Below are 26,349 nucleotides of genomic sequence, written 5' to 3'. Positions count from 1 at the left end.
ATACTTGAAATGATATAATGCTTAAATTTAAACATAATTAGTATAGCTTAACCCTAACGCGTGTTGTCATCACTTAGTCTATATATGTATTTACATATAAGTATATGTGTGTGTCCAAAAGTATTGGAATCGGATATGACATACATTGAATATAACAAAATCGTGCAAGTTTGAGGAAAAGCAATGTCACGATACGCATGACTATTTGTGTTAAAGTCGTGTTTCATATTCTTAGTAAAATAACTTGTCAGTATCTGACGTGATACATACTTTTAAGTCACGATAAGACCAAGTTGCGACGTGTACTTTCAACAGTCTAGAAAAACTAAAACAAATATAATTGATGTATCGGAACATAATTTATATCGTGTGTTGCTACTACAGTTTATTCTGTAATGAGGTTTTATCGGTTCTCAGATAACATTTACGTCACGAATTGTTTCTTTACATATGTGTAATTGTGCAAGGCCAGATTTTAATTTTTTGTTAATACTCTGTTTCTAAAATTCAACCCACTAATGATCCATCTGAAGCAGATTACATAATAGGAAGTCATGTGACCAAGAACTTGTCACGAGTGCAACACTTTAATAAACCTGAGAGAATTATAATCGGAACACAGAATATAAATCGGATTCTGCAACACCATGAAGTTAAAAAGGATGGATTTTCGTCTGTTGACCAGTCTACTTCTTCTTGTCCTTTTCATAGTCCCACTGAAATCAGGTAAGCTCACTATAGTCTAGTAGAATGGTTTGTTGTTCTCGTAGCTAATCATGACAAACGTACATCAGTATAATGTAGAATTAAAGAGCTACATATGGTTCCATAACGAGTGCAGTAAACTCTAGAGATATTTTTACCAAAGCGTACGTATATCTGAAGAACTAAATGACAATTACAACAATTGTAGAGGAACTACCCCGTTATCGATATTGGGAAAATTATATATGGACAAGATAAATATATGTTTCTTGGTTAAAAGTAAATTGCACAACAATGAAAATATGCTATTATCTTTCCGTCTCAGGCATACAAACACCCGCGAGTGAGCGCGCACAAGAAGACAAGAAGACTTGTACATTGTATAAAATAGATATGTACGTCATTTTTACCACCTTTCAGCTAGTGCACTGCTTAATCTTTTATCCTCCTTTCCGTATTTTTCTTCTTAATGTGTAACGTAAACGACACAAAAATCAGTTTGAGTTTTTTAGAGGCAACAATAGTTTCATGTCACATCTTGCTTTGTTATAAAATAAAAAAAGATTTATAGCAACACGTAATGGTTTGTACAAGGTGACAAGATCCAAGCAACCCTGAATAAAGAGTTTGTACAAATCCAATAAATTGTCAATAATTGGAGAAAGAAATCCGGACAACAGCTTTATATCCGTTTATGAATGGTAATGAACATGAAAGTTATTCATATAAAATGTATGAAAGTCATACAGCCCTTTCTAACGCATTGATGTTTCATCTCTAGTCAAGCTGTAACATAAGTAATTTTACCGGGAGCAAACTATGATGCAATAAAAAAAAATCTAGACACAGGGACGAAAATGACTTTTATTAACTTAGCGTTGAGATGATGAGGTCTGGTTGAAAAATGTCACGTTAGGAACCTACTCCCAAACATAAAAGTGTATTGTGGCATCTTGGTTTTAATTAAATTTAGAAAGATACAAATGTATATGTGTTTCATCATTCAGTTTCGCATGAATGGGATTTTACTGCGTTTCAAAAGATCTGGAGATGTCGTCGTTATATTTTGATGTAAACAATATCATTTCACCCTGAATATGTGAATGAATGTAAATATCCTTTATGTGTCTTGATATTGTGATTGGCATATGTTAAGTCTTCATTATTTTGGACTGAACAAAATTCATTATTATGATTGGGATATCTTAAGTTTGCATTATTAAGGACTGACCTAAACTCGATATTGTGATTGGGATATCTTAAGTTGGCATTATTTTGGACTGACCAAAACTCGACATTGCGATTCATGTCTTAAGTTTGCATGATTTTGTACTGACAATAAATTTGTTTAACTTGTATCTTTTGGTAATTATTCATTAAACACAATTTCACACTAATGGTTGCGATGTATGCTTGCATTTTCTTATAATTAGCCATCTATATTCCAGTACTATCGCATTTATACAAATTCCATTCATACAAATAATATATATTTATGTATGGTCCGACATTTATTTCACTACACTACATGTCACTAGTCAATCCTTAAAAGCCCAGATTACTCAACACAGCACGGGTCATTTATACTTATACATTTTCAATATTTCTAAATTTTTTGAACTCAAAATACAGAAATTCTAAAAGAAGCCTGTATAATATGTCAAATATCAAAAACGTGATAAACTGCCACATACTATCCCATCTGGAGACTTTATACAATATAGATTACTCAACAAAGCACGGGGCATTTATACTTATACATTTTCAACATTTCTACATTTCTTTGAACTCAAAATACAGAAGCCTGTACAATATTTCAAATATAAAAAACGTGATAAACTGCCACAGATTATGTCATCTGGAGACTTTATACAAATATAGAAGGACTTGGACCAGATTTATATTCCAGTCATTAGAGTCTGTCTTTGAATTTACCGCTGGACTGGAGAAAATATTACTGATGTGTTTTGATTGATGTCCGAGGCATAACTGTAAAGTGTTCCATGATATAATTTAAATCAGAACTATTGTCATGGGACTCGATGTACCACCTACTGGATTAAGATTACTTTAACAACATACAGAGCATGCGCAGCTGTCCGGCAAAGAATATAATCGAGGTAATTAAATCATGACATGTAGGTGACGCTAGCATACTTTTCGACCGGATGTATTCATCGTCAGCAGATCCCATTGAGATACAGTGATGCATAATCATTCGGCAATGCGTATAAAAGTAAAATAAACCACACATAAGGGTTACCGACGGGTGTAAGAACGAACAAAATATCATACCTACAAGAAGTATAACACAGTTTGTCTCTTGCAGAATCACTGCTTCAAGCCAACATATATATATATATATATATATATATATATATATATATATATATATATATATATATATATATATATATATATATATATATATATGAATGATTAAATGATCATGGTTATGTATTTTTAGATGTGTAAATTTTACGTAAACACTCACATAGAAAACAAACAGCTCCGGTGGCCTACATGGTTAGAGTGTCCGCTTCCGATGTGGGATGGTCGTGGGTTCGAACCCTGGTCGAGTCATAATAACGATTTCAAACAAAAATTGTACTTAAAACTGCCTCGCTTAGCACTCAGCATAAAGATGTTAGTCTTAGGACTGGTCAACCTGTTGTCAAGATAAGATGACTCGGTGTAACATGTTTTCCCCAGTGCAAGACATCACTATAAACTGCCACACAGCCGACATCATAGTGAGATGACTCAAATTGTTAAAGCTACATTAAAAACACAAACACATTAAAAAGTAAACACAGTTTACTTTCTGTTTATTCTTCATTTCCCTGAGAATTCTTGATCATGTTCAAATTTGTATCCAACATACTATTTTGTGTGAATGGTTATAATGGTTATAAAAAAAAAAAATATACAAATGTGATGTTGGAATAACTTAGACTTTGATTATATATCTGCTATTCTGGTTAGCATGTTGTGTTTTGGTTATTTCCCTTCATCAAGAACGGTATGCTGGTATGAATGACAGGATAGTTCGTTTAATCTTTGTTTACTGTAAAAATGTCCATTGAATCAGTTTTATGTTTTGTTTCCATTCCAATTTGTAATAATACGGATCTTATCATGGTCGCAAGCCATAGGCAACAATCTGCTACTCTCCCTTATCAGCCGTGGCTGCTTGTGTGGAGATAACCTCGTTTCTTATGAACATGCATAAACCTTTACCTATCACTGACATCTCTCCTTATTCCGCTTGGGTTCGAATCTCGTGTTCGGATGTGGGTATATGAAAAAGCGTTTCAGTCACCTACCGTGCTTCGATGGTTGTTACTTGGGTTTTCCCGAATTCTTCCTCCACTAGCCGCCATATGTAGTCAACCGTTTGCTGAACACCGGCGTGAAACCCAAAAATAGTAAGTGAACGTGACAATGTACGCAAGAGAGGATACAATACAAGCTTTGTCGGTTCACGGAGATATTTACGTTTCCACGCATCACTTCTACACACTTGAATATTCTGGTAAGGCCGGGTTTACTATTTAAAATTAAATTCAATAATGAATCAGTAATAATTGACAGGGGTTAAAGAATATGAAGGCAAATAATCAGCAGCCTGTTACGTGTGTAACATTTTAATAAAGCTAAACGAATTATTATCCGTAATAGAGAACGGAAATCAGATTCTGTTACAGCAATCAAGCTCGGAAGGATGGATTTTCCGGTATGGACCAGTCTCCTGCTTCTTATCTTTTTCATATTCCCACTGAAGTCAGGTAACTTCACACTTCAGTTGTAGAATTATTTGCTGTTTCCGTCGTTAATCGTGACAAACGCACATAAGTAGAACGTGGAATTATCGATCTCCATATGGCTCCACTGAGTGTATGTACAAGCAATGGATTGTTTTTTGGAACGAACGCGTATACAGAAAGACTTAAATGACAAGTGTGAAGGAATTGTCCTGTTATCAATTCGGAAAAGTGTGCATGGATAAAGAGCAGACAGGTATTGACACAAGTGTTCTTGTGCGTGCTCATGCGTGGACGATCACAATCGTATGCGTTTGAGACAGATCGATTACCATAGATTCTTTGAAGTAGAGTTCAGTTGTAAGCATGCAACAGCTTTACCTGGATTGAAGTAAATGTAGGATTTGAGGCTGATTCATATCTGTCAAAGTTTGCTGTAGGATTTGAGGCTGATTCATATCTGTCAAAGTTTGCTGTAGGATTTGAGGCTGATTCATATCTGTCAAAGTTTGCTGTAGGATTTGAGGCTGATTCATATCTGTCAAAGTTTGCTGTAGGATTTGAGGCTGATTCATATCTGTCAAAGTTTGCTGTAGGATTTGAGGCTGATTCATATCTGTCAAAGTTTGCTGTAGGATTTGAGGCTGATTCATATCTGTCAAAGTTTGCTGTAGGATTTGAGGCTGATTCATATCTGTCAAAGTTTGCTGTTAGTATAATAACTGCTGGCTTTTTGATTGGATTACACAAATGTGTTAGGAGATTCTTCCTGTTTTGCTGGGGGAAGGGGTGACTAGAAAGATTAGGAGAATTTTCTGCATATCGTCAGGAAGAGAGCCCCAACATACATTCCTTGATTAGGAAAATGACGTCTGAAAAATCTTAAGTCTGGTAGGAATTGATGTAATGATGCCACAGTTACGCACCGTATCTAGATGCCACGTAACTCATTTGCGGAAGAAGGTCACATGAGTAGTAAAGTACGTGATTATTTATATTCGAATACATTATGAATAATCGCATCTCCAAGTGGTTTCGTATAGTGTCCATTGGAATTTTTACTTTTAATATTTCTGAATTTGTCAATGAATATGTTGTTGCTATTCTGTAGTTATTGTTATGGTTGTTGTTGTTGTTGTTGTTATCGGATTTAACGCCATCTGTCAGCACAAGACATGCTATACTTGGCGGCCAGTATAATTGATGGAATGGAGGAAGAACCCAGAAAAACCCAGAGAAGAACCACCAACCCAAGAGAATCTACTGGGAAAAAAAAGCTTTCTCACGTTCCCACGTTTGCTTAGCCCTAGATTCGAACCCACGCAGTAAGAGGTGAGATGGCAGTGATCTATAGCTATGAGCGCTTTTGACCACTAGGTCACTCGGGTACCCACTCTCGACCAATATGACTAGCCCATTTAGCCCCGATCAATAAGACTAGCCCATTTAGCAGTAGAATATTAGTCTATCAATTTTAAGAGTAAGCAATTCCTATTATCAAACAAGAACTTCCAAAAGGAAAAACCAGTGTGCCTGTTTGTAATCAATAACATGTTGGTTTTTAGCGTATTAAAAGGAATAATCCAGTTTTTGCCCATGTATTTAGTTTCTCAAATACATTATTTATAATCCTTTCCATATATAGGTTTAACGTGATTAATTCAGCAATATCTGCGAAGTCAGATAAATAATTGCTTACCGATCTATATTGATGACAGAAATACCACTTTGATTTCTAGCTTACGAAATGAGGTTACTGTTTATTGGTATTGTCTAAACGAGTAACGCAGAACAAATAGGAGTTCAGCAGCACACGATTTTTCGGACCACTCGTTGAAAACAGAGGCGCGATCTGTAAGTCTAAGTGTAGGTAATAGGTTCGATGTTTTTTGCACAATATACTTTTTGTACAATGTACTTGTTGTCTCATAGTTTTCGAATATATTCGAGGATTTAGGATTTCATAGAAAACAAATTTTCATCAAGTTTTTTTAAAAAAAAGTTGCCTTAATTGTTTTGTTTTTAAAAAAATCTTGTCTCTATTGTTCAGATTATTATATTTTTGACAATGGTTCATTCGATGGAGTTAATTGCAGAAAGCCACTGAAGGAACTTTACTTAATGCTGATGACATCTGCAAACATCAAAGTGTACTGGGATATCTAGATTGTCACAAGCACGGTATTATAAATAATAATCAAGGTCCGCTACGGTATTATAAATAATAATCTAGATCCGCTACGGTATTATAAATAATAATCCAGGTCCGCTACCGTATCATAAATAATAATCTAGATCCGCTACGGTATTATAAAGAATAATCCAGATCCGCTCCGGTATTATCAATAATAATCCAGGTCCGCTACGGTATTATAAATAATAATCCAGGTCCGCTACGGTATTATTCCAGATCCGCTACGGTATTATAAATAATAATCCAGATCAGCTCCTGTATTATAAACAATAATCCCGATCCGCTACGGTATTATCAATAATAATCCAGGTCCGCTACGGTATTATAAATAATAATCCAGATCCGCTACGGTATTATAAACAATAATCCAGTTCCGCTGCGGTATTTATAAATAAAAATCTAGAGCCGCTACGGTATTATCAATAATAATCCCGATCCGCTACGGTATTATAAATATTAATCCGGGTCCAATACGGTATTATAAATAATAATCCGGATCCGCTACGGTATTATAAATAATAACCTAGATCCGCTACGGTATTATAAATAATAATCCCGATCCGCTACGGTATTATAAATAATAGTCCATATCCGCTACGGTATTATAAATAATACTGTAGAAGGCGTGCAATAACCTTTAATCACTCTGACACCGCAGTCAGCAATGCTGTCACTCTAGATACACAGAAAAACTCAAGGTTAAATAGCTAATGATTTTATAAATTATAAAAAAATCAATGCGAATAATTTCAAGGACATAAATCTTCAATTTCTATTTCGAAAATTATTCGAACTATGTTCAATATTATTTAGACGTAACAATTGTCTGGTCAACCAAATGCCACTACATTTACTTCATCACATGGAAGTTGTGGCCTGTTGTGAGAGAGTCTCCGTGCAGTAATTAGGCACTGGTACTCATCTGCTATTGATTTCTCTTATTTCCTCCTTCATTCTTCCTTCCATCTTGTTTTCCCGATTCCTTCCATCACTTTAGAATCTTTCCGTGCCGTCTCTCACGAGCACCCTGTTAGCTTTGATTGGAAGCCTTTATTTCAGACCCAGTTCAAATTCCTTTCTTTTTACGAGTTAATTCTAGGAGTGGCTCACAGCTCAAACTCCTTGTGCAAAAAAGGCTTCCCGCTCTGCCTCCGATGACACTTCTCTGCCATTTGGGAGCTAACAGCATATTAACGTCTCCATGTGCGCCTACAACTAAGAATTATGCATTATTTTTCAACCTAAAACATAAGTTCCTACCACTGGAAGATTTAGTTTTTCTCATTCCTATATATGGTCGACACTCCTATCGTTTAATTTTAGTCCAGGTTTCTTAACACCTTCGGGGGTATCCGACCTGACAATGCCCATTCAGCAATAGCCCTGCTCTACAAATGGTTAAATACCTTTAAAGCCAATTCAAATGCAGAATAAAGTATCTCTTAGGTAAGACGTTCACCCCACATGCTATGGCTTCCGCAATATTCTGCCCTTCCGTTCATTATCTAGATTTTAATTAAATATCAAATATACGAATTACGTTATTTTTTATCATTCAGTTTTGCGTAAATTAGAAGTTAGCGCATTAAACAGCTGTAGTGACTCTGGTGGTTATATTTTGAGGTAAACCATATCATTTGCATGCTATCTCTATATTGTGATTGCGTAAGACGTTATTTATTGCCAGTAGTGTCACTTATGCTTTACAATGGCTAAGGCTGGTAATGGTGTATTCAGTTTATATGTCTCGTGCTATAGAAGATTTTGTGCTGCTGACATTAATGTATTTTGTTTCTTGAGATGACTGATGATCGCCGATTGGCAACAATTTTATCGTTTCGAAATAAAACTCTATTTTTGTAACAGAGTCTTCTGACGATTCCAAAGAGCGAGAAAAAGAAGACGAGTCTGATAATTACGATGAGACAGGTAAGATGTTAGCACACACAATCATATCAGCACATGTTAACATCCTTTAACCATGCCCGAAGTTTGTATGATTTTGGTCTGAAAGTTGCATTATTTGCTACGGAACAATTTGTTTTACCTTTGTATTGCTTGTAGTTATTTGTTAAATAGCATTTCGCAACAACGAATACTACGTATTTTTGCTTTGTCTTTTATTTGATATATGTTTCAATAAAAACTCTCCTGAAGAAAGAGGTAAACAACTGATAAACAAGAAAAGTTTTCAACAATAATTTTCATATCCATTTGTGTATTGAACACTGTCTGACTCTTATTAACCATTGCTATATCTTACCACTGAAACCTAACGAGACCGGTTTAATAAGAAAGCACGGGCCTTCATTGCTTTTAAATTTACAACATTTCAAATATTTGTACGTTGAAGATTTGTCCCTCCAAAGTTAAAATACTAGTTTGATTACAGAATAGTATGTGTTATACTTGCATTTTTATGCAATTATTTATGAAACGGCATTTCGCAACAATAATTACTACAAATGCTTGCAATGTCTTCCACTTAATATATCTCTCCAAAGAAGGAAGAATTTACAGAAATTCCAGGGAAACAAATTATACACATGCATATATCCTGTTCCTAATATACCTCTGTGTATATGGTTCAAAGTCTGACTTTCATTTACCATATCTATAGCTTACTACTGACACTTAAACAAGATGATAATAATAACAAAGCACTTGGCAACCGTGATTAGGATGTTACATTTCAAATGAAACGAGATTAGTTGATACTGACAACCTAGAAATCTACAATATTAGTTAATAAAACAAAATAGCTTAAATATAAAAATGATATGCTGCCAGACAACATGCCATTTTCCTTACCAATTTAGAAAGACTATAATCTGATTCGAGTTCTTATATGAATGCATTTTAATGTACCAACAGATAGGACAACATGCTACTGATATGTATTGATAAAAATAGTTTGCAAAATCGTACAATTTCTAAAGTTTTAATCTAAAAAAGATGTATCGTCATGGGATAGAAATGCCTTACCTGCACACCCAACTTTGACTTATGATAGCTCTAGCAGCTTCTGCGGTACTCAAAGCTGCCATGGTGACTGGATAACGAAATATGCAAGATTGTGACATTCAAGAGAATCATTGAAATATATCCATCCGGACAAAACATGACAGATTATTTGTCCAGGATAAGAACAAGCTTGACATTTTTCTCTTTCTAAGCCGGAGAGAGAGAGAGACAGAGAGAGAGAGAGAGACAGAGAGAGATCATGCACAATAGCACTCAAGAGAATTACCTATTTGCCGTACACAATGTAAAAGTGCGGAGTGCAGGTAGTCATATTTACGGCTATTCAACGCGAGTACCCCGTAGACATTTTTTCTCCTTCCTGTATCTTAGTTTCATAATTTGTTACACAAAATATTGTTTGAATGGTGGAAAGAATACAAATACTTGTTTTAATGTCGCATATAAAGGACATTTGACAGGAGTGATATTATGGTTTGGTGACGATGACAAGGCAGATTCTCTCTTTAATAAAATGTACGAATGCGTTCAGTTGTGAACGGTTGGAGAAAATATACCGGAAACCACCGTGATATCTCGATACTCTTTGTATATGACAATGAACAAAACAGTTACCGTTATTAAATGCACGAAATTAATACAGCTCTTTCAGAGAATGCATTGATGTTTAATCTTCAATCATTGTATAACACAAGTCATTTTAATGCGAACATATGATGCAAAGAAACAATAGCGAGACACGGGAATAAAATCGACATTTATTAACTTGGCGTCCAGGACGATGCGGTTAGTTTCAACACGCCACTGAAGAAACATGTTACAGTTGATACTGAACACCATTTAAGTATATTGGAACATTTTGATTTATGTAAATTCAGAAGATACAAATTACTTGAAACTTTATTATTCAGATTTTGCATAAATGAGACTTTTTAGTGTCCTTAGTAGATATTGCGGTGGTCATTATATCATGATGTAGGCCGTATTATTTCTATGCCATATGAATGAATGCAAATAACGTTTCTGAATCTCGATATTATGATTGGGAGAGACATTTTTTCTTGCAAATATTGTAACTTATGTTTTACGTTAGCTTAATCTGGGAAGAACATACAAAATGTATATGTATAACTATACGAACACTCGTGCTGCAGAAGTTAATTTTATTTCCGACTGTTGAACTCGGACATTATGAAAATTTATCCCTCATACAGAATCTTCAGAGGATTCCAAAGAGCAAGATAACAAAGACGAGTCTCGTAATGAGTTTAAGACAAGAGGATTTGTTAACTCACACTCTCACATGGGAACACTTCGACATCCTTGAACTGTCTGAAGTTTGTATTATTTTAGACTGAAGTTTGCGTCATTTTAGGCTGAAGTTTCCATTATTTTGGACTGAAGTTGGCATCATTTTGGTCTGAACAATTTTTGTTCTGATGTAATTATTTGTAAAATAACATTTCACAACAACGATAACTTCGTACGTTTGCAGTCTTGTAACGGATCTATATTTGAATAATGTTTCCCATGAAGAACGAATTTATATAAATTCCAACTGAGAAAAAAAGATTGATACAAAGTAAAAGAATCTGAATAGCAATTTTCAAACAAGAAACTTTGGTGTATCTTGCATGGCCTGACATTTATTTATTTAACTGCGCTATACCCGAGTCCTGACACCTAAGACCTGAACAACAAAGTATGCGCCTTAATAGCTAAAAAGTGTCACCATTCGTTTAGAAACTCGCCATCCAGAAATCGAAATAGAAATTAGTGTAAATAGTTTAAATAATAAAACCAAATACGTCGCCAGACAATAACCCCTCTCCTGTAAAATAATTGGAGCACTACGATCCGATTGATACTCAAGTTATCGTGAAGTCAACAATACGAATCTACCATCAAATTGGAGAAACTGCTACTGATGTGTTTTATGTAAAGTGTCCAAGTGATATAATCTAACCCAGAATAGTTGTTATGGGAGTCAACGAGCCTTACCCGCACTACCGTCTCTTTGTATAAAGAGGACTCCATCTGTCCTGGACATAATATAATCGAGGTGACTGACTTACTAAATCAACAACTGTTATTAAGTATGTAAAACTGTTAATGTGTCTTTGAATATTTGGTGGTGAACTATATAATTAAATTATGATTTTATTAGCATCAATCAGCTGTTTTAATGTCAATTTATTATACATTTAATAAGATATGAGGCGTTCAAGTATTAATGCTGTAAACAGTAGATTTTTTGTTCATCTAAATCTTCATTCCTTGTACAAATTGGCATGTATGCTATTAACTATAGTCTGAATATACCTCCCTGTTTGTTTGTACATCCCTGCTGATTTAAAAAAACGAAACGTATGAGTTTGCACAAGATGCACAGAACTTAGTCTGTTCATTCATTGATTTAAAATTTCAAATCTGATTACGACCATGGTAGCCTTAACACCTTTATCGTAAACGCGTTTCATACCAAACAGAAATTTTAAGAGTAAATGACAACCCTGCTCGACGGTCGTTTCCAGTTCCTGGTCAAGTCCATTTTGAGCGAAAGGGTGGATAGGCAACTACACATGTATGTACATAGAAAGTAAAAACTGCTTCATCTGCTTCAGATGTTTACAATGTCGAATCATGCAAATGAAAAGAATGACAACCATCAATTTGCTTTTCACGTTGATTTAACAAGCTGTGTAATTTATATGCATATATGTTCAAAGGGAAATAACCCTCAACCTTGTGGTAATTTACGGAATTACCCGGTAGTTACCAAATAGGATGATCTACATCACTATTTTGTCCTAGGAATATGGACTCGCCATAGTGTACACAATATGACGCCTTGAAAGTATGGAACTCCGTTGAGCATGATACGCACATATGATGACAATATTAGGGGACCCTGGTCACTGTCAGATTAGAAATTATAAAACAATGAATGCAATGACTAAGTTCTGTTCATTTTTTATCACATTAAAGTGTTCGTAACTGAAATCGGTAGAGGTACAAACAACCTGGGATTTATGCAAAACCTGAAACTGGTATCACCACAACGTTATCATGTAAAATGTATTGTGTTGTGTCAGATCATTATAATAAATATCAAATGTGTATTTTCTTTGTGACAATGTGGATATCACATGGAACATTAATGCAAAATATTTAAGCACTGATGTCTGTTTAAGGAAGAAAGAAAGATTTGGGTGCACACATTTATCTTTATATTTTCACATCTTTGCGCTGCTGAGTGCAAAATTTTAAATTGCTAAATATTTTTTCTAAATATAAAAACTAAAATTTCAGAAACAGGAACATCTGTCACAGTTGACAATAATGCGACCAATGGTATGGATGGAATGACAGCCATGATGTTGGTGCAACCCATACATGATGGAATGGAAACAGCTCAAAGTGAGCAAGATAGGCAACTTCTTTACTCTCGCTTGTGATGTGCTCTCTCTCTCTCTCTCTCTCTCCTTTTTGTCATCTGAAACAGTTTTAAAAGCAGTCTGATTTCTCGCGTATTTGATAAAAAAAACACCGTATGTTAAGTTATTTCCCATTCATTTTTCATTTTTAAAGCTCTTATTTCACGTAAATTTCATTGAAATAAAAAAAACAGTAACCAAAGAATCTAAATTATCAACTTTTCTCATTTTCAAAAATGATCTTAAGGTCAGGAACTTGTTGATAAATCTAGATTTCTATGCAGATACATACATACATACATACATACATACATACATACACACAAACACACACACATACACATACATACATACATACATACATACATACATACATACAAACTTTTCCACTGTTTTTGCAACTTTTGATTGTCTTCAGGCCGTAAATGTTAACTTATCGTGACCAAATGAAAATGAAAAAAATAGAATATACAAGACGTCTATGTATATGCTCTTATATTCAATGGTATAAATAGAGATTTGCAAATAATTTTCAGTTGCCCTGAAGGTTGGTCTACCTGTAGCGCTTATTGGCATGGTGATGCTTGTTGGAGTCATTTACATTGTCTTCAGGTATCATTTTCAGACAAGTTGGTTGAAATATGACATTTCTGACTTCGTGAGTTTGTCTTTGCAGAGAGAGAGAGAGAGAGAGAGAGAATTTACACCACGAGTATTTTACTCCGTTGAAAGTAACGAAAATTAAAACTCACAATTTGCTTGTAATTATTAACAAAACTAAAGATGCATACTCAGGAAAACAAAACGTTCCTTTGATTATCCAACCGTTAATTTAGGATTACGCATATACCTTATACAATTTCGCTTGTAACGTCATCCCGACATGGTCGTCACACTCTCATATGTACTGTTAGAAAAGAAAACAAATTTTAACGGTACAAATAATGAATATGTTTTTCTTCAGGTTGGTGTGTGCGTGTGCACGTGTGTTCAAGCATGTGTCGTTTTGATTGCAGTGGATTAATCAATATCAGTTTTCATCATCTTTACTAACTTACGTGGCCATTATTTATATATAGTGGACAGCTGAAGGATCGGGTACTAGGACTAGGAAAGAGCTTTGCCAAAATCCCAGATAACTCAATTCCTATTTACGTAGCGAATGGACTTTCATCGGGAAAAGCAACCAAACAGATGTTCTCTAATCCAATCTACGAAGTGCAGATTGGTCTTGAGAACATACAGTATGGAAACAAGCCAACATCAGGATATGAATATGATAATAGTGAGCAAGGGATATATTTATGTGATAAGGCATCACAGACGGGAACAAACTACCATGAGTATGAGAAAATTGATATAAAAATTCCCAGCCGTGACCACAGTACAACATGTCAAACTATTGACGAGGGACGTGCCGGCACAATTTAAGACGTTTTTCTAGATCTCATGGAAATAACACGGCTATGCCATAGTGAAATTACCGAGAAACAATGTATGTCAGTGTATTACGACGACAGCATTTGAAACTTACAAACATTACGTACACTATGGCGAAGAAGAAAACAGCTAAGCAAAACAGAACCGTTAGAACAAGATGTATCCAAATTTACAAAACATTATTGCAGCATTGTTATATAATGTCCCTATGACAAAAATATCATACTAGTGCACGGCTTTCAGAGTCCATGAAAAATATGGTCCTTAATTCTAAACGATTCTTACAAGGTAGACAACGTATACATTCGCAAAACCCAAGAAGGGCATAATTTTATCTTCCTGTGGTACAACGTTTTCCATGGTTCATTAACCCGACTGTCAGAAATCCAAAGAACATGTAATTCATTTTCGTGAGGTCAGTATAAACGTATGGAGTGTTTGCACTTAATTTCAAGGCTTGTACAGATTTAGACAGTCTCTCTCTCTCTCTTTATATATATATATATATATATATATATATATATATATATATATATATATATATATATATATATATATATATATATATATATATATATATATATGTATGTATGTATGTATGTATGTATGTGTGTGTGTGTGTGTGTGTGTGTGTGTGTGTGTTTTCTGTAATATTGATAAACAGTCCAAATATTTACTTTTAATTGATATATCGCGTTTAACTCCTGAAAAGAATTCAAGGTACCATCGTTAGCTAGTATACCAATACTATTGTGGATTCCTTTTTCGTACCAAATTTGGAAGCAGAAACTTTTTTTTACTGTATTACAAGACAAAGGTAACAAAGAACATATTTATGCCGTGGATAAAACGTACACTCTATTAATATATAATTTGTGTGAATCCTCTCCAAGCTTCTAGGGCATTTTATTTTTCCACGAATCTATTATACTGTGTCTTGAACAGCATGTTTTTGACATTTCTTCCAAGGTTAAATTTTTTTAATTCTTTATTTAAATCTTTATTTGGTTTTATGAAAGTTTTAGAAGTCTATGTGTGTCAGTGTTAGGTAGAAGTCAACGTTTGTCAGTGTTAGACAGAAATCCATTTGTGTGCTTTTGAATGCCGTGCCTTATGGAAGATATTGTCTATACTCATATAACAGTTTTTAGTGTATATAATTTTCAAAACCATGTTGCTCAAAAACCTGTCTCTTGATGTTGTCCTAACCAGATACCCCAGGCCCCATATCATATAATATGAAATTTGAGTGCAGTCTGATCGAGGTTGAAGTGAATATCAAAATTTTAATAATGGTTAGGATTTAGTTATTGTACACAAAATAATTTTTTTTATCATTTTCCATATTGTAGGGAAAGATTCTCTTTCATCTTTTGTATCCTCTGAATTTATATTCCAAATATCACAACCCATAGTTGAAAGATACACGCATACAGGTTTTAATTTACCAAGGACCCAATCTGTCTTACAATCCTTACTGTAATGTGGTTTTTGGCTTAAGCTCGAATCGGAATTTTTAATGCTAATTTATAATCAGGAAATGTGGTAAAATGTTTCTAATAAGTTCAATATATCTCTGAGGGATGTTTCAGTATCATCTGTAGAAATGTGTATCCTCTGAATATTCAGAAGGTGTGTGGTTTAGAGCAATTGTATTCATTCACTTAAGCATTTTTCTTAACATTTGCCCCAAATTCTTGCACATAGAATGAAACTATAAGGAAATGTATGAGGTCGTTGTATACATAATCTTTTAAAAACTAATTCAGAAAGCTATCTATTCCGAAACAATTGCTGAACAGTAAGTCATCTCATTATTCAAAAGATTGATTCTTTAAATCTTTGTTAATAAATTGGCAGAAATGGTATCAAACCGTTTTTCAATATTGCAAACAAAATCCGTCATTGGAATTATTTTGCATATATAAATATAATTATTAATAAAACTGTATTTTGGATTTTTTCTCTTTCTTTTCACAAGTATGTACCAATATACACAAATATGACTATATTCCTAACTTACCGTTCCGTTTTAAATTGTGTTTTGCAGTTGCATAAACAGAGTAACTAATTCAGCATAAACAAAAGCGGTAATTTTGTTAATACTAAGGGAAATAATATGTGAATTCCCTTTGTTCCAGCGTACTAAACATCTCAATACACACAACAGACTAACTGAATTCTCGTTAGCTGATTAGGCGGGTTCTGGAATTTAATCTGCAAACGCGCTTATGGCCTACAAAAGAGACAGCTCAAGACAAATGGATTATGCACGCTGGGGAGGAAAAACACTTTACTCATATGAAGACCCATTGGTACTTGGATCCTTATTCAGTGCTACGGAATAATCACTATTATAGCAACATTGCCCCCTATATAATATGTAGAAAAACGTCCCCATAATTGGATTACAGATATGAAATTGCTAATACATAAATGTGGTGGGGATGAGACATTGAATGTTCTTACTTTACTATATTGATAAAATACATAAATATGCGCTTTATCAAATGACAAAACTCTACAGCTATCTCCTAACCCTTTGTGAGTTTATATGGCTTTTAACTGGCAGTACCCAAACAACAACAAAAACCCATATGTTATGTCTTATGACTAATTTATTTTCCTTCATAAAATTCACAGTTAATGCATTATAGCGATCATTTCAGTATCTTAATAATATATGTTCGAAAGATACCCAAATTATGTGCCAAAAATGAGAGACAGCCGTCAAGAAAATGTGATTTCATGCAACAACAACGTTCACTGAATTAAAGTTTGTTAAAACAGCAAGACAAAGATTAAATCCGTACAATGGCCAGTCTAGATATATTAAGGAGAGTTAAGCGGTCGATGATTTTTTCTCTCTCTTCACTTCTGCTTTAGATGGCGTATCCGTGAAGGCGGGTACTCGATATTGGAAATCTGTAGTTGGGTTCAGCTAGAATTTTAGAAACCTGCTCCCTTTCACACAGGTTAAGATACCCTTTTGCAGTCCCTGTGTCACCTTTTTTTTTTTAGTTTCTTTATCTGCAATGCGTGTGCAGTGATGCTCTGATATTAGATAGTGACGCATAAGTTTGATTTATGGTTGGTGAAATATTAGTCACCTAAGCTTTTCATTTTTGCATAAAACATTTATATCGAAACTATGCTTAGTAATATATTTAACTCAAGCAAGTGATGTAGACCCGTATCACTCGTCGATGTATGTATATGAAAAATTATTGTGCTGCAGAATCGCTTTTCATTATTACAGTGTATTGGTATGCATATTTAATTCACGTTGTTTGTTAGTTGGTTTTTTATTATTTTTCTTTAATTTCATTACATGCTATTATAATGTAACATTGTATGTTGGACTTGACCTTGTCCAAATTGAATTCATTTCTGCTTGACCCATATTGACATTTTTTAAATTTTATTCTGTGTAAACAACTAATACATAGTTAAATTATTCTCTGTGTGTATGGGATTAAAATCAGTAGTATTATTAATAGAGGCAAATATGTTTATTTGGGTCTGGGTCTAGGGTTTGAAATTTCCTTTGTGTATTGGACATACTTATGTTATGGGTTGTATTTGTAAACATTAGGATTATTCTAGAAATTTATTTTCCATTAGGAAATGCTTTTGTGTTTTTTTAGAAAATGATAACTGTGACCTGATGGCAAGTAGAGAACTATATAATATTGTAACTGAGAGGATTTTTGTAGTTATGCTTTAATTCCAGTATTTCATTTTTGGGCTGGAAATTGTATTTCTTCAAATTTTTAATTCAAGTGATTATTTTCTTTGGAAATACACAAGTGCTCTGATAAACTTCTTGGACTGAGACATTTACTGGAATTCATAGAGAATTCAAACTGAAATTATATTACTGTGATTCAACAAAAGACTGTTGGCACTTCAACACCCTACAAGTTACCACAGACACATCATCGCCGTCAATTTTCGGATTTATTCTGGACTTCTCCTAACAACTTATTCCGGACTTTAAATTACTAGGACTTGTGTCTGTAATTCTGGATTATTATGAGATTTAATTCGCAATTCCGTATGTTCTTTTTTCCCATTTTCACTTTGTATTCTAGGGAAATAAAGTATTTGTTGTATTTTACGAAACTTGTTACCTTTTACCTTTTTCTGTTACTTATTTTAGGAGCATATATTCGTAACTTTATTCTTTTGTAATGAACACAAAGGTACCACATAAGAGAAGGTGCAATAATCCTTTCCTGCTATTAAATGTCTCATTTGTTTGATATATTTGGCCTTATCCACCCTGCCCACCCTGCTAACCTTGTTAGATCAGGTCAGCCACTATATACCATTATTATGTAAGGAAATAATATTTTTCTTTGAACTTGGCAACATTCATATATTTTCTGAGCTTGGCACTGGATATATTTACCTTCTTGACCGTAACATCGGACTTATCTATCTACTTGGTACCACACAGATCTCCTTCCTGACCTCAGTACCGGCTATAACTACTTTCCGGAACATAAGCACTGACACTTGGTAAGAGACATATACCTGTCCTTTCCACGGAACACATGCATATCTACCACCGTGCCCATACGACAGAACACTTATACCACCCTAACTTTAAAACAACTTTAGGACTGGACATAATCTGGTTTATCAGATTTAATACCGGATGCATACATTTCCTGAACCTTCGTAGCGTACCAGGAGCGCCCACAGACTTATTTTCAAGGATAGTGGCAAACATTTAGAGGTCAGCTATTAGGTTTTACGTATCCATCCCTCGACCAGATCTCGATGTGCAGTTGCCCAGTCAGCGGAAATATCTGTGCCTGCAGACCTTATTATCTAAGCTATCTGCAACCCTTGTCTACCACCAGGGCATGTCTATTACCCTGTCCTTACCACCAGGGCATATCTACCACCCTGGCTTTAACATAAGGACATATCTTTCACCCTGACTTGAGCGTGAAATTTGAAACTTTTTTTTACAATTTAATTTCTGGTCATATCGTCGTAACCTCTCGGAAGATCGGATGCTTTTGTCCATACAGGTTTTATTGTGCATTTAATAGCTATTGCATGCCAAAATTCAATATTATTGAAAAATTAAAAAGGAGACAAGAATCATAAGGTTGGGAAGCTTAAGAATATTAAAATGTTAGTGCCCATATATTTGTACTTTTCCTACCTTGCATACGTTGTCCACCGTTTTCGTACACCAGTGTTTGAGATATACCGATGGAAGCCGAAATACTTCACTATGGGGCGGTATATTTCTGTTTGTGAATATAATATTTTTTCTTTCCTAATAAGTATCATACTAAACTAAATTAGATGAAAGAGATCGCTGATCAAATGCGTAATTTATACCGTTTTTAAAAATCAATCAAAGCAGTTATGCACTTAAACTTGTGCAGAAACTATTGATGTCTGCTTTTATTGCAGTTAATCTAAAATTCAATAACTCTCTCTTTGGATGTGGAAGATAGTGCCAAATTACCACCGAGATATGAGCTAGGCTGCTAAATAACATGGACTTCCGTGTTCCATGAACAATAAGCGCGTTTAATCGTAGACATAGAACATCCATTATTCGTTGAATGACTTTGATGGGGTACAAAAGTAGCTAACACATCTGCAATGACTGCTCCAATTTTGTAATAGGAATTAATCTTACTTCTAGGAATGTTCGAGATATGAAACCTAGATTTGGTCAGATTGGGGTGTTCACTAGACAGGGATTAGTGTAACATTCAGTAAAGGATAATTAAGTTGGGCATGAAGATATAAATATAATATTCTTTATAAGTAAAATAATACAAATCTTTTAATGAGTCGTTAGAAACTCAAATAAGAATGCATTATTTAAGGTTGTTGTTGATTTTAACCATTACAGTATGTTATGTAAATGTCGTGTACTGCTTAACTACAAACCTTTCGTGAAAGATTGTCAAATCTTTATTTATACAAAAAATCAAATTTTGCGTAACTATTTTTAAGGATTAAGTTAATTTCTTTCAAAGTTATGCCTTTTTTATATCGTACATTTGGAATATTTCTTTCTTAGATAATGTCGGTTCGTGTAAATACTGTAATATATAACCTTTGCCTTATGAAAGCTAAGTAGATTACTCGAATTCAAAATGTGGTAATGCAAGATATTAGTGAAACGTTTCATAATGGCCTTAAGCGTCTCCATTATAAAACTAACAAATATGTCAGTGTGGAACTTACAGCCAAATTATGATTAACTCAAGGGTCAACAGGGTCAAAATTAAACAACATGTGCACTCGAAGCCCAGGCTTTGCTATGCAGTTTTTCAAAGGCAAGATATTTTATGTATATCAAAGTGTAATCAATCTAACTGCAAATCAAGGCAATAACGAATGCTTACTATTTAGGGATGGCGTGTTAATTTCTCGAAAGGTTCACATCATCACATGTAATCATGTATATTCTTGAATTACAACTTAAATGATTTCCATAAAAGAATACAAGTCAAATGTGATATTCTAGCTGAATTGTTCAGAGAGTACCTTTGTATTACATTGCTAGACACTTCAAAAACTATGACCATGTTAATTTGAAAATTTGGTTTTGGGAAGAAATACAGCTAACACTACTGGAATGGAAATACGTATACGGTCTAATAAGTACATGTGTCTATGGTAAAAATCTGTAACTTAGATTTGTCCTGATTTATGGTCTTGGAGGCAGCTATGTTTCTAGTGGTTAGGTCAAGAGGGTAGATATGTCTGATTCTTTGGTCTTGTAGGTAACCATGTTTGTCATATTCTTCTGAAGCAATTTTACTCAGTTTCAATCTGGTTGTTTCCAAGTTGAATTTTCGACTAAGCTCTGTTGTGGAGACTACTACGGCAAAGAAATGTACCACTACGTTAGGATATAAATTGTATTGAAATTTCTTTCATCACAAGCAAACAAACGTGACTAATAGAAGTGCATCAATAAAAAATGCTTAATTATATAAATAGTCGAGATAATTGTCTAGAGCGTCCGCCTCGGATGCAGGAAGTCGCGGGTTTGATTCCTTGCCGAGTCATACCAAAAAATACTTATAAAAATGGTACTAGCAGCTGCCCATCTTGGCGCTAAGCATTAAAAGGTTAGTGTTAGCATTAGTCGCCCTATTGTCAGGATAATGTGACTGGGTAGGACATGATGTCACATGTCTGCGACATGATGCCCCAGTTCTTGACATCACTATACAATTCCACACTGCAGATATCGTAGCAATTCGACTCAAATTGTTAAAGCTACGTTAAAAAAAAAACCGCACATAATTGTCAGAATACAAAATATGTTATCATGTAGACAACTTTATATATATATATATATATATATATATATATATATATATATATATATATATATATATATATATATATATATATATATATATATATATATGATGCCTGTTGAAAGCTCAGTTGACAATTTAGAAGTTTTCATCATCAATTACATTGTCTGAGGGTACATCATCTTTCTGTACAAATCGTCACCGTGCCGCCAACAATATAAACACATTTGTAATACTGCTACATAGAAAAGATGCCACATGTAGTGTGTATGGAACATACAAATAAATATATCGCGCACAATGCAAACAGCTGAATAGATTCCGTCATGATTTTATTAATACTTAAACAAAATTCATAAATGTTACAGTCTGGTGGAGGGAAGAATTCAAATTCATAGCATTCATGTGTTTTACAGTTGAATAGACAGGATTTTAACACTTTTACACAAGTAAGTAAGGTTTATTGTATTCAAAGATAAAGATGCGAAACATTTTAAGTCAACGAATGTGTGCCAGGTCGGTGACAGAATAATATTTAAAGGCAACGTTTTCAATTATGATCAACTAACTAGAATGTACAGAGAAACTACAAATCACTAATCCAAGTTGAATTTTAGATACCTAAAATATATACCATTGTTCATTCATAACCTATCTGGTTATGATTAATCTTTTCATCAAGACTATTGCAGAAACGCAACGAAACATTTACAGAAATTGTGTGAAACATTATAGAGACTTTAACTGTAACAGCGTCAAGGAAAGATATTTACTCATATACAAACAAAGATAGCACTTAAGGATTATCAACCATGATGACGATAGAAACAAACTGGTTTCAATTTTAACTGACTGAAGCACACCAAATGTTATTTAGGTGTATGTGAGTAATATACTGAGGCATTTAACCACTCATATTAACTTCATTACCATTTCTTAAAACAAATACACAATATTGTCTTGTAACAGTTTTGAAGAGTTTAGAAATGCGTGCATTTAAAACGAATACAGAAATTCAGTTTGTAAATAAATTTCTTATTTAATCACAAAAAATTATTGCTTACTCAATCACATGATATTATTGTTTCTTTAATCACACAGAATGTTTGGTTATTCAATTACAGGAACTGTGTTTCTCATATCACGCATGCGTGCCATGCATAGCATCAACATGAGAAGAGTAAGACTGAGTTCATATAGCGAAAAGAATGTTTCGATTGACAACGTAAATACATTAATTTAAATACAGCGCCTATTAGTTAAAGTTAACGTTGATCGAATTAAAAATATGTTCTTTTATTTTGTTTAAAAGTAAGTACGATTTTTTTCTTTCATTTCATCTGGAATAGCATAGATATGTTCAAATATGGTTTCCGTTGCTGCATTTTTCTTGCCACCGAAGGCGACGAAACATGTAATTTCTTTAAAAGCTTAGGTAACTGCATGGTGTTTTTGTACCAATACCAAATTCAAAAATTTCACCATTGAAAATTACTTTATTTAGGGTACGTGCGTTCTTGTTTACATAGTCCAGGTTGTCACAGTCATCAATCACAGAGTATGTGTACCATCATTGAAATCAACCAACAACTCTAACCATTTCTCTAATGTATCATTGGGATCTATCACACTTTGTTGTCATTTAGTGACCAGTTTCTATTATTTCTCTTTGGCAAACAAGAGTTTGAAAAATATAATTGGAAATGTCTTTTCATTAAGGCTCTCTCAGATTTAGCGATAACAGTGTCTTCCCACAACTAATGTTTCTACAAATTATTATGTTATGAAATTCCTTTGTCTATATTATTCCAAATAAAATCACTACTTACATACCCAAACCATCATTAAAATTCACTACTTACATAACCAAAACATCATTAAAACATAACTGATTTGAGTTAATTATTCAGAATATAACCTGATCTTCTGAAATGGTATATATTTTATAAGCATCTTACATTTGTTCTGGTTAATTTGAAAGTGAATACCTTGTCGCAGATTAGCTAATTTAAGACCACTGTGATGTAGTATATGCCTTGAAAGTGTTCTATGACTCTCAGTGTACTAACTACTAACTTGTCAAACTTAGTGGTTCTCGATTGCAGCGCAGAACAAAATATGAACCTCTGTCTGACAAAACCCAAAATATCTATTTCACGGCAAAGAGATATTTTACGAGTACCTTCTAATTAGTTCAAAATTGTGTTTATCAAATACAAAGTCAAACTTGTTGATTTTAAAGCCTCTACAAGAACAGGGTAAATATATGCCTTCAGATTACTTTACTATCTTCCCAGAAATCATAAAAATATTTTCACATTTGGGTTTCATGTTATTTAGACGTAACATCTGGACGCTTTGCGCTTAAATTCCTGCTTCATGCGATAAAATCGAAATGCAGAAACGTCTCAACCATTCGATTGATTATGAATGAGATCAACTTACCTAACCAAGACAATAGTTTTGAATGTGACTTAGGGTGGACGTAGCACCCACTGTTGATCGGAAAATTGATATACACTGGATCAACTCTCCTTCCTATGCTAATGTATGATTGTACGCTAAAATTAGCATACGAATTACCATGATTTTCTAATTCAATGATGATATGTTCATCTCATATCACATGCAAAGGTCTTATGGCGCAAATTAAGTTCAATTAATTAGAGTAATTATCAAAAACATCTCTTAGCCATTAAAGATTAGGTTCCACTTCTTTATTTTACATTGACCTCAGAGGAAGAATTAAACTCTCCTGATGTATTCAACTGTCAAAACGTTTCTGATTTGTCTTATATATACTGGGCTGGTAAACTTGGATTCTCCAGAAGAATAACCAGTAGATATGTAGTGCAGAATAAGATTGGCTCATCTACCACTGCTTACGCATCAGTGGTTTTGTGACATTCTTTCCTTTGGTTTCATATACAAGGTATGAATCGAGAAAAAAGTAAAAAGTGTAAACAAAGCAACAACAGAAATATCCTTGAACTTTTATTATACAAGTATACAAATGATGATATTTTTTGGCAGGAAAGCTATATCGAACTGTTCATATAAAACGATGCATACACTGCGTGTTTGGTAAGAAAAGCAGGTTCATCCTGAAATGACAACATCATGATCCTTTTTGTAGGTTTCAAGCCATTTTTCAGCACAAGATAGGCAATACGTGGCAGCCAGTATATCTTGGTGAATGAAGAATTCAAGAAATCCCTGCTTGAACTACCGATCCAAGAGAAATTACTCTCAATTTGTTCACTATCCACTTTAGCTGAGCCGAGACCCGAAGTAAGATATAAATGATATGTAAAGGCGAGCGATTTAGACCACTCGGCTAACGGTGTCCATGTGATCAGAAAACAACGTTATCACTATTGTAGCCTCCTTTCAAAATATATTTAAAATGACATGAACGTAATTCAGAAAATTTAACGTATTATAGACTTTGCCATTACATGATGTTATACAACAGGCGTTGTCTTTTGATTTAAAGCTTATAAACATTACAAAATCCTGGTAAACGTAATTTGTTTTCTGTTTAAACAATTTGTTTCTGTAACAGTGAAAAATGCATGTCAGTAATTCTTTCACATCTTTAAACTTTTATCTCTTCTGTCCAAACTGGCCTAAACTCTTTCACAAAATTCGATAAGCTGTTTATCATAGGTATAGTAAAATGTGCAACGGGCATCAGGTTATTATCACGCAATGAGATGTTAATGTACAACGAGCGTAATGTTATTATCACGCAATGAGATGTTAATGTACAACGGGCATCAGGTTATTATCACGCAATGAGATGTTAATGTACAACGGGCATCAGGTTATTATCACGCAATGAGATGTTAATGTACAACGAGCGTAATGTTATTATCACGCAATGAGATATACTTAATGTACCATGAGTATAAGGTTATTATTACGCAATGAGATGTGGTTAATGTACCAAGAGCAAACGGTTATCATGATATGTGATCTAAATGTATAGCTGTGAAACAATATGTGTTGCTGGGAATAGCATTCATAGAACTGTTGTCGTTGATGTTGTTGTTTTTTGGTTTAATGCCATTTCTCAACGCAAGGTAAGCTATACGTGGTAGCCACTTTAATTGGTGGAGGAAGAACCCGGGAAAACCCCGGTAATAGCCACCAACCTACTGGAAGCTACCAGCAGCTTTTTCACATACCTATATCGGCTGAGCGCGAAACACGAACACAGGTGGGTAAATGTGAGATGTCAGTGGTCGGTAAAGGCGATCGCTTTTGATCACTCAGCCACCTGGGCTTGTTTCTAAGGTTATGTAAAATAAATTGATTGTTCAAATGTTATGGCCTCATTGTCAAAGGAGAATTAATATTTAAATGTTCCGAAAGAGAACTGCTACTGTCATTGGAAGCGTTACTATTTTGACTTGCGACTACCAGTGCCATTGTTACTAAAAGTACATTTCGAGGGACTGCTAAGAAGATAATCAAATATAACTTTTGTGTAAAATAGTCCACAGTTA

The 26,349-nt window shown here is 34.1% G+C and overlaps 1 protein-coding gene across 4 annotated transcripts; it reads left to right on the top strand.

Annotated features, from left to right (window-relative positions):
* Window positions 1-258: 258 nt before the first annotated feature.
* LOC149780524 (uncharacterized) lies at window positions 259-18,647 on the top strand. Of its 4 annotated transcripts, none has more exons than XM_089937530.1 (5): window positions 259-726; window positions 8,530-8,592; window positions 12,958-13,065; window positions 13,619-13,694; window positions 14,047-14,299. In XM_089937530.1, exons 1-5 carry the CDS (start codon window positions 648-650, stop codon window positions 14,090-14,092), a joined length of 372 nt encoding a protein of 123 aa, XP_089793656.1. In that variant the 5' UTR covers window positions 259-647; the 3' UTR covers window positions 14,093-14,299. The 4 variants fall into 4 exon arrangements, with proteins under 4 accessions (XP_089793656.1, XP_089793655.1, XP_089793657.1 ...); XM_089937531.1 differs by lacking the exon at window positions 14,047-14,299 and adding an exon at window positions 16,664-18,647 and having other exon boundaries at window positions 260-726; XM_089937528.1 differs by having other exon boundaries at window positions 261-726; window positions 14,162-15,043.
* Window positions 18,648-26,349: the final 7,702 nt, after the last annotated feature.

This window comes from Sinohyriopsis cumingii, chromosome 16 (genome assembly GCF_028554795.1).
Source record: "Sinohyriopsis cumingii isolate HCF-2022 chromosome 16, ASM2855479v2, whole genome shotgun sequence".
NCBI lineage: Eukaryota > Metazoa > Mollusca > Bivalvia > Unionida > Unionidae > Sinohyriopsis > Sinohyriopsis cumingii.
The sequence above is the reverse complement of the archived record's forward strand: the minus strand, read 5'-3'. Positions and strand labels throughout refer to the sequence as shown.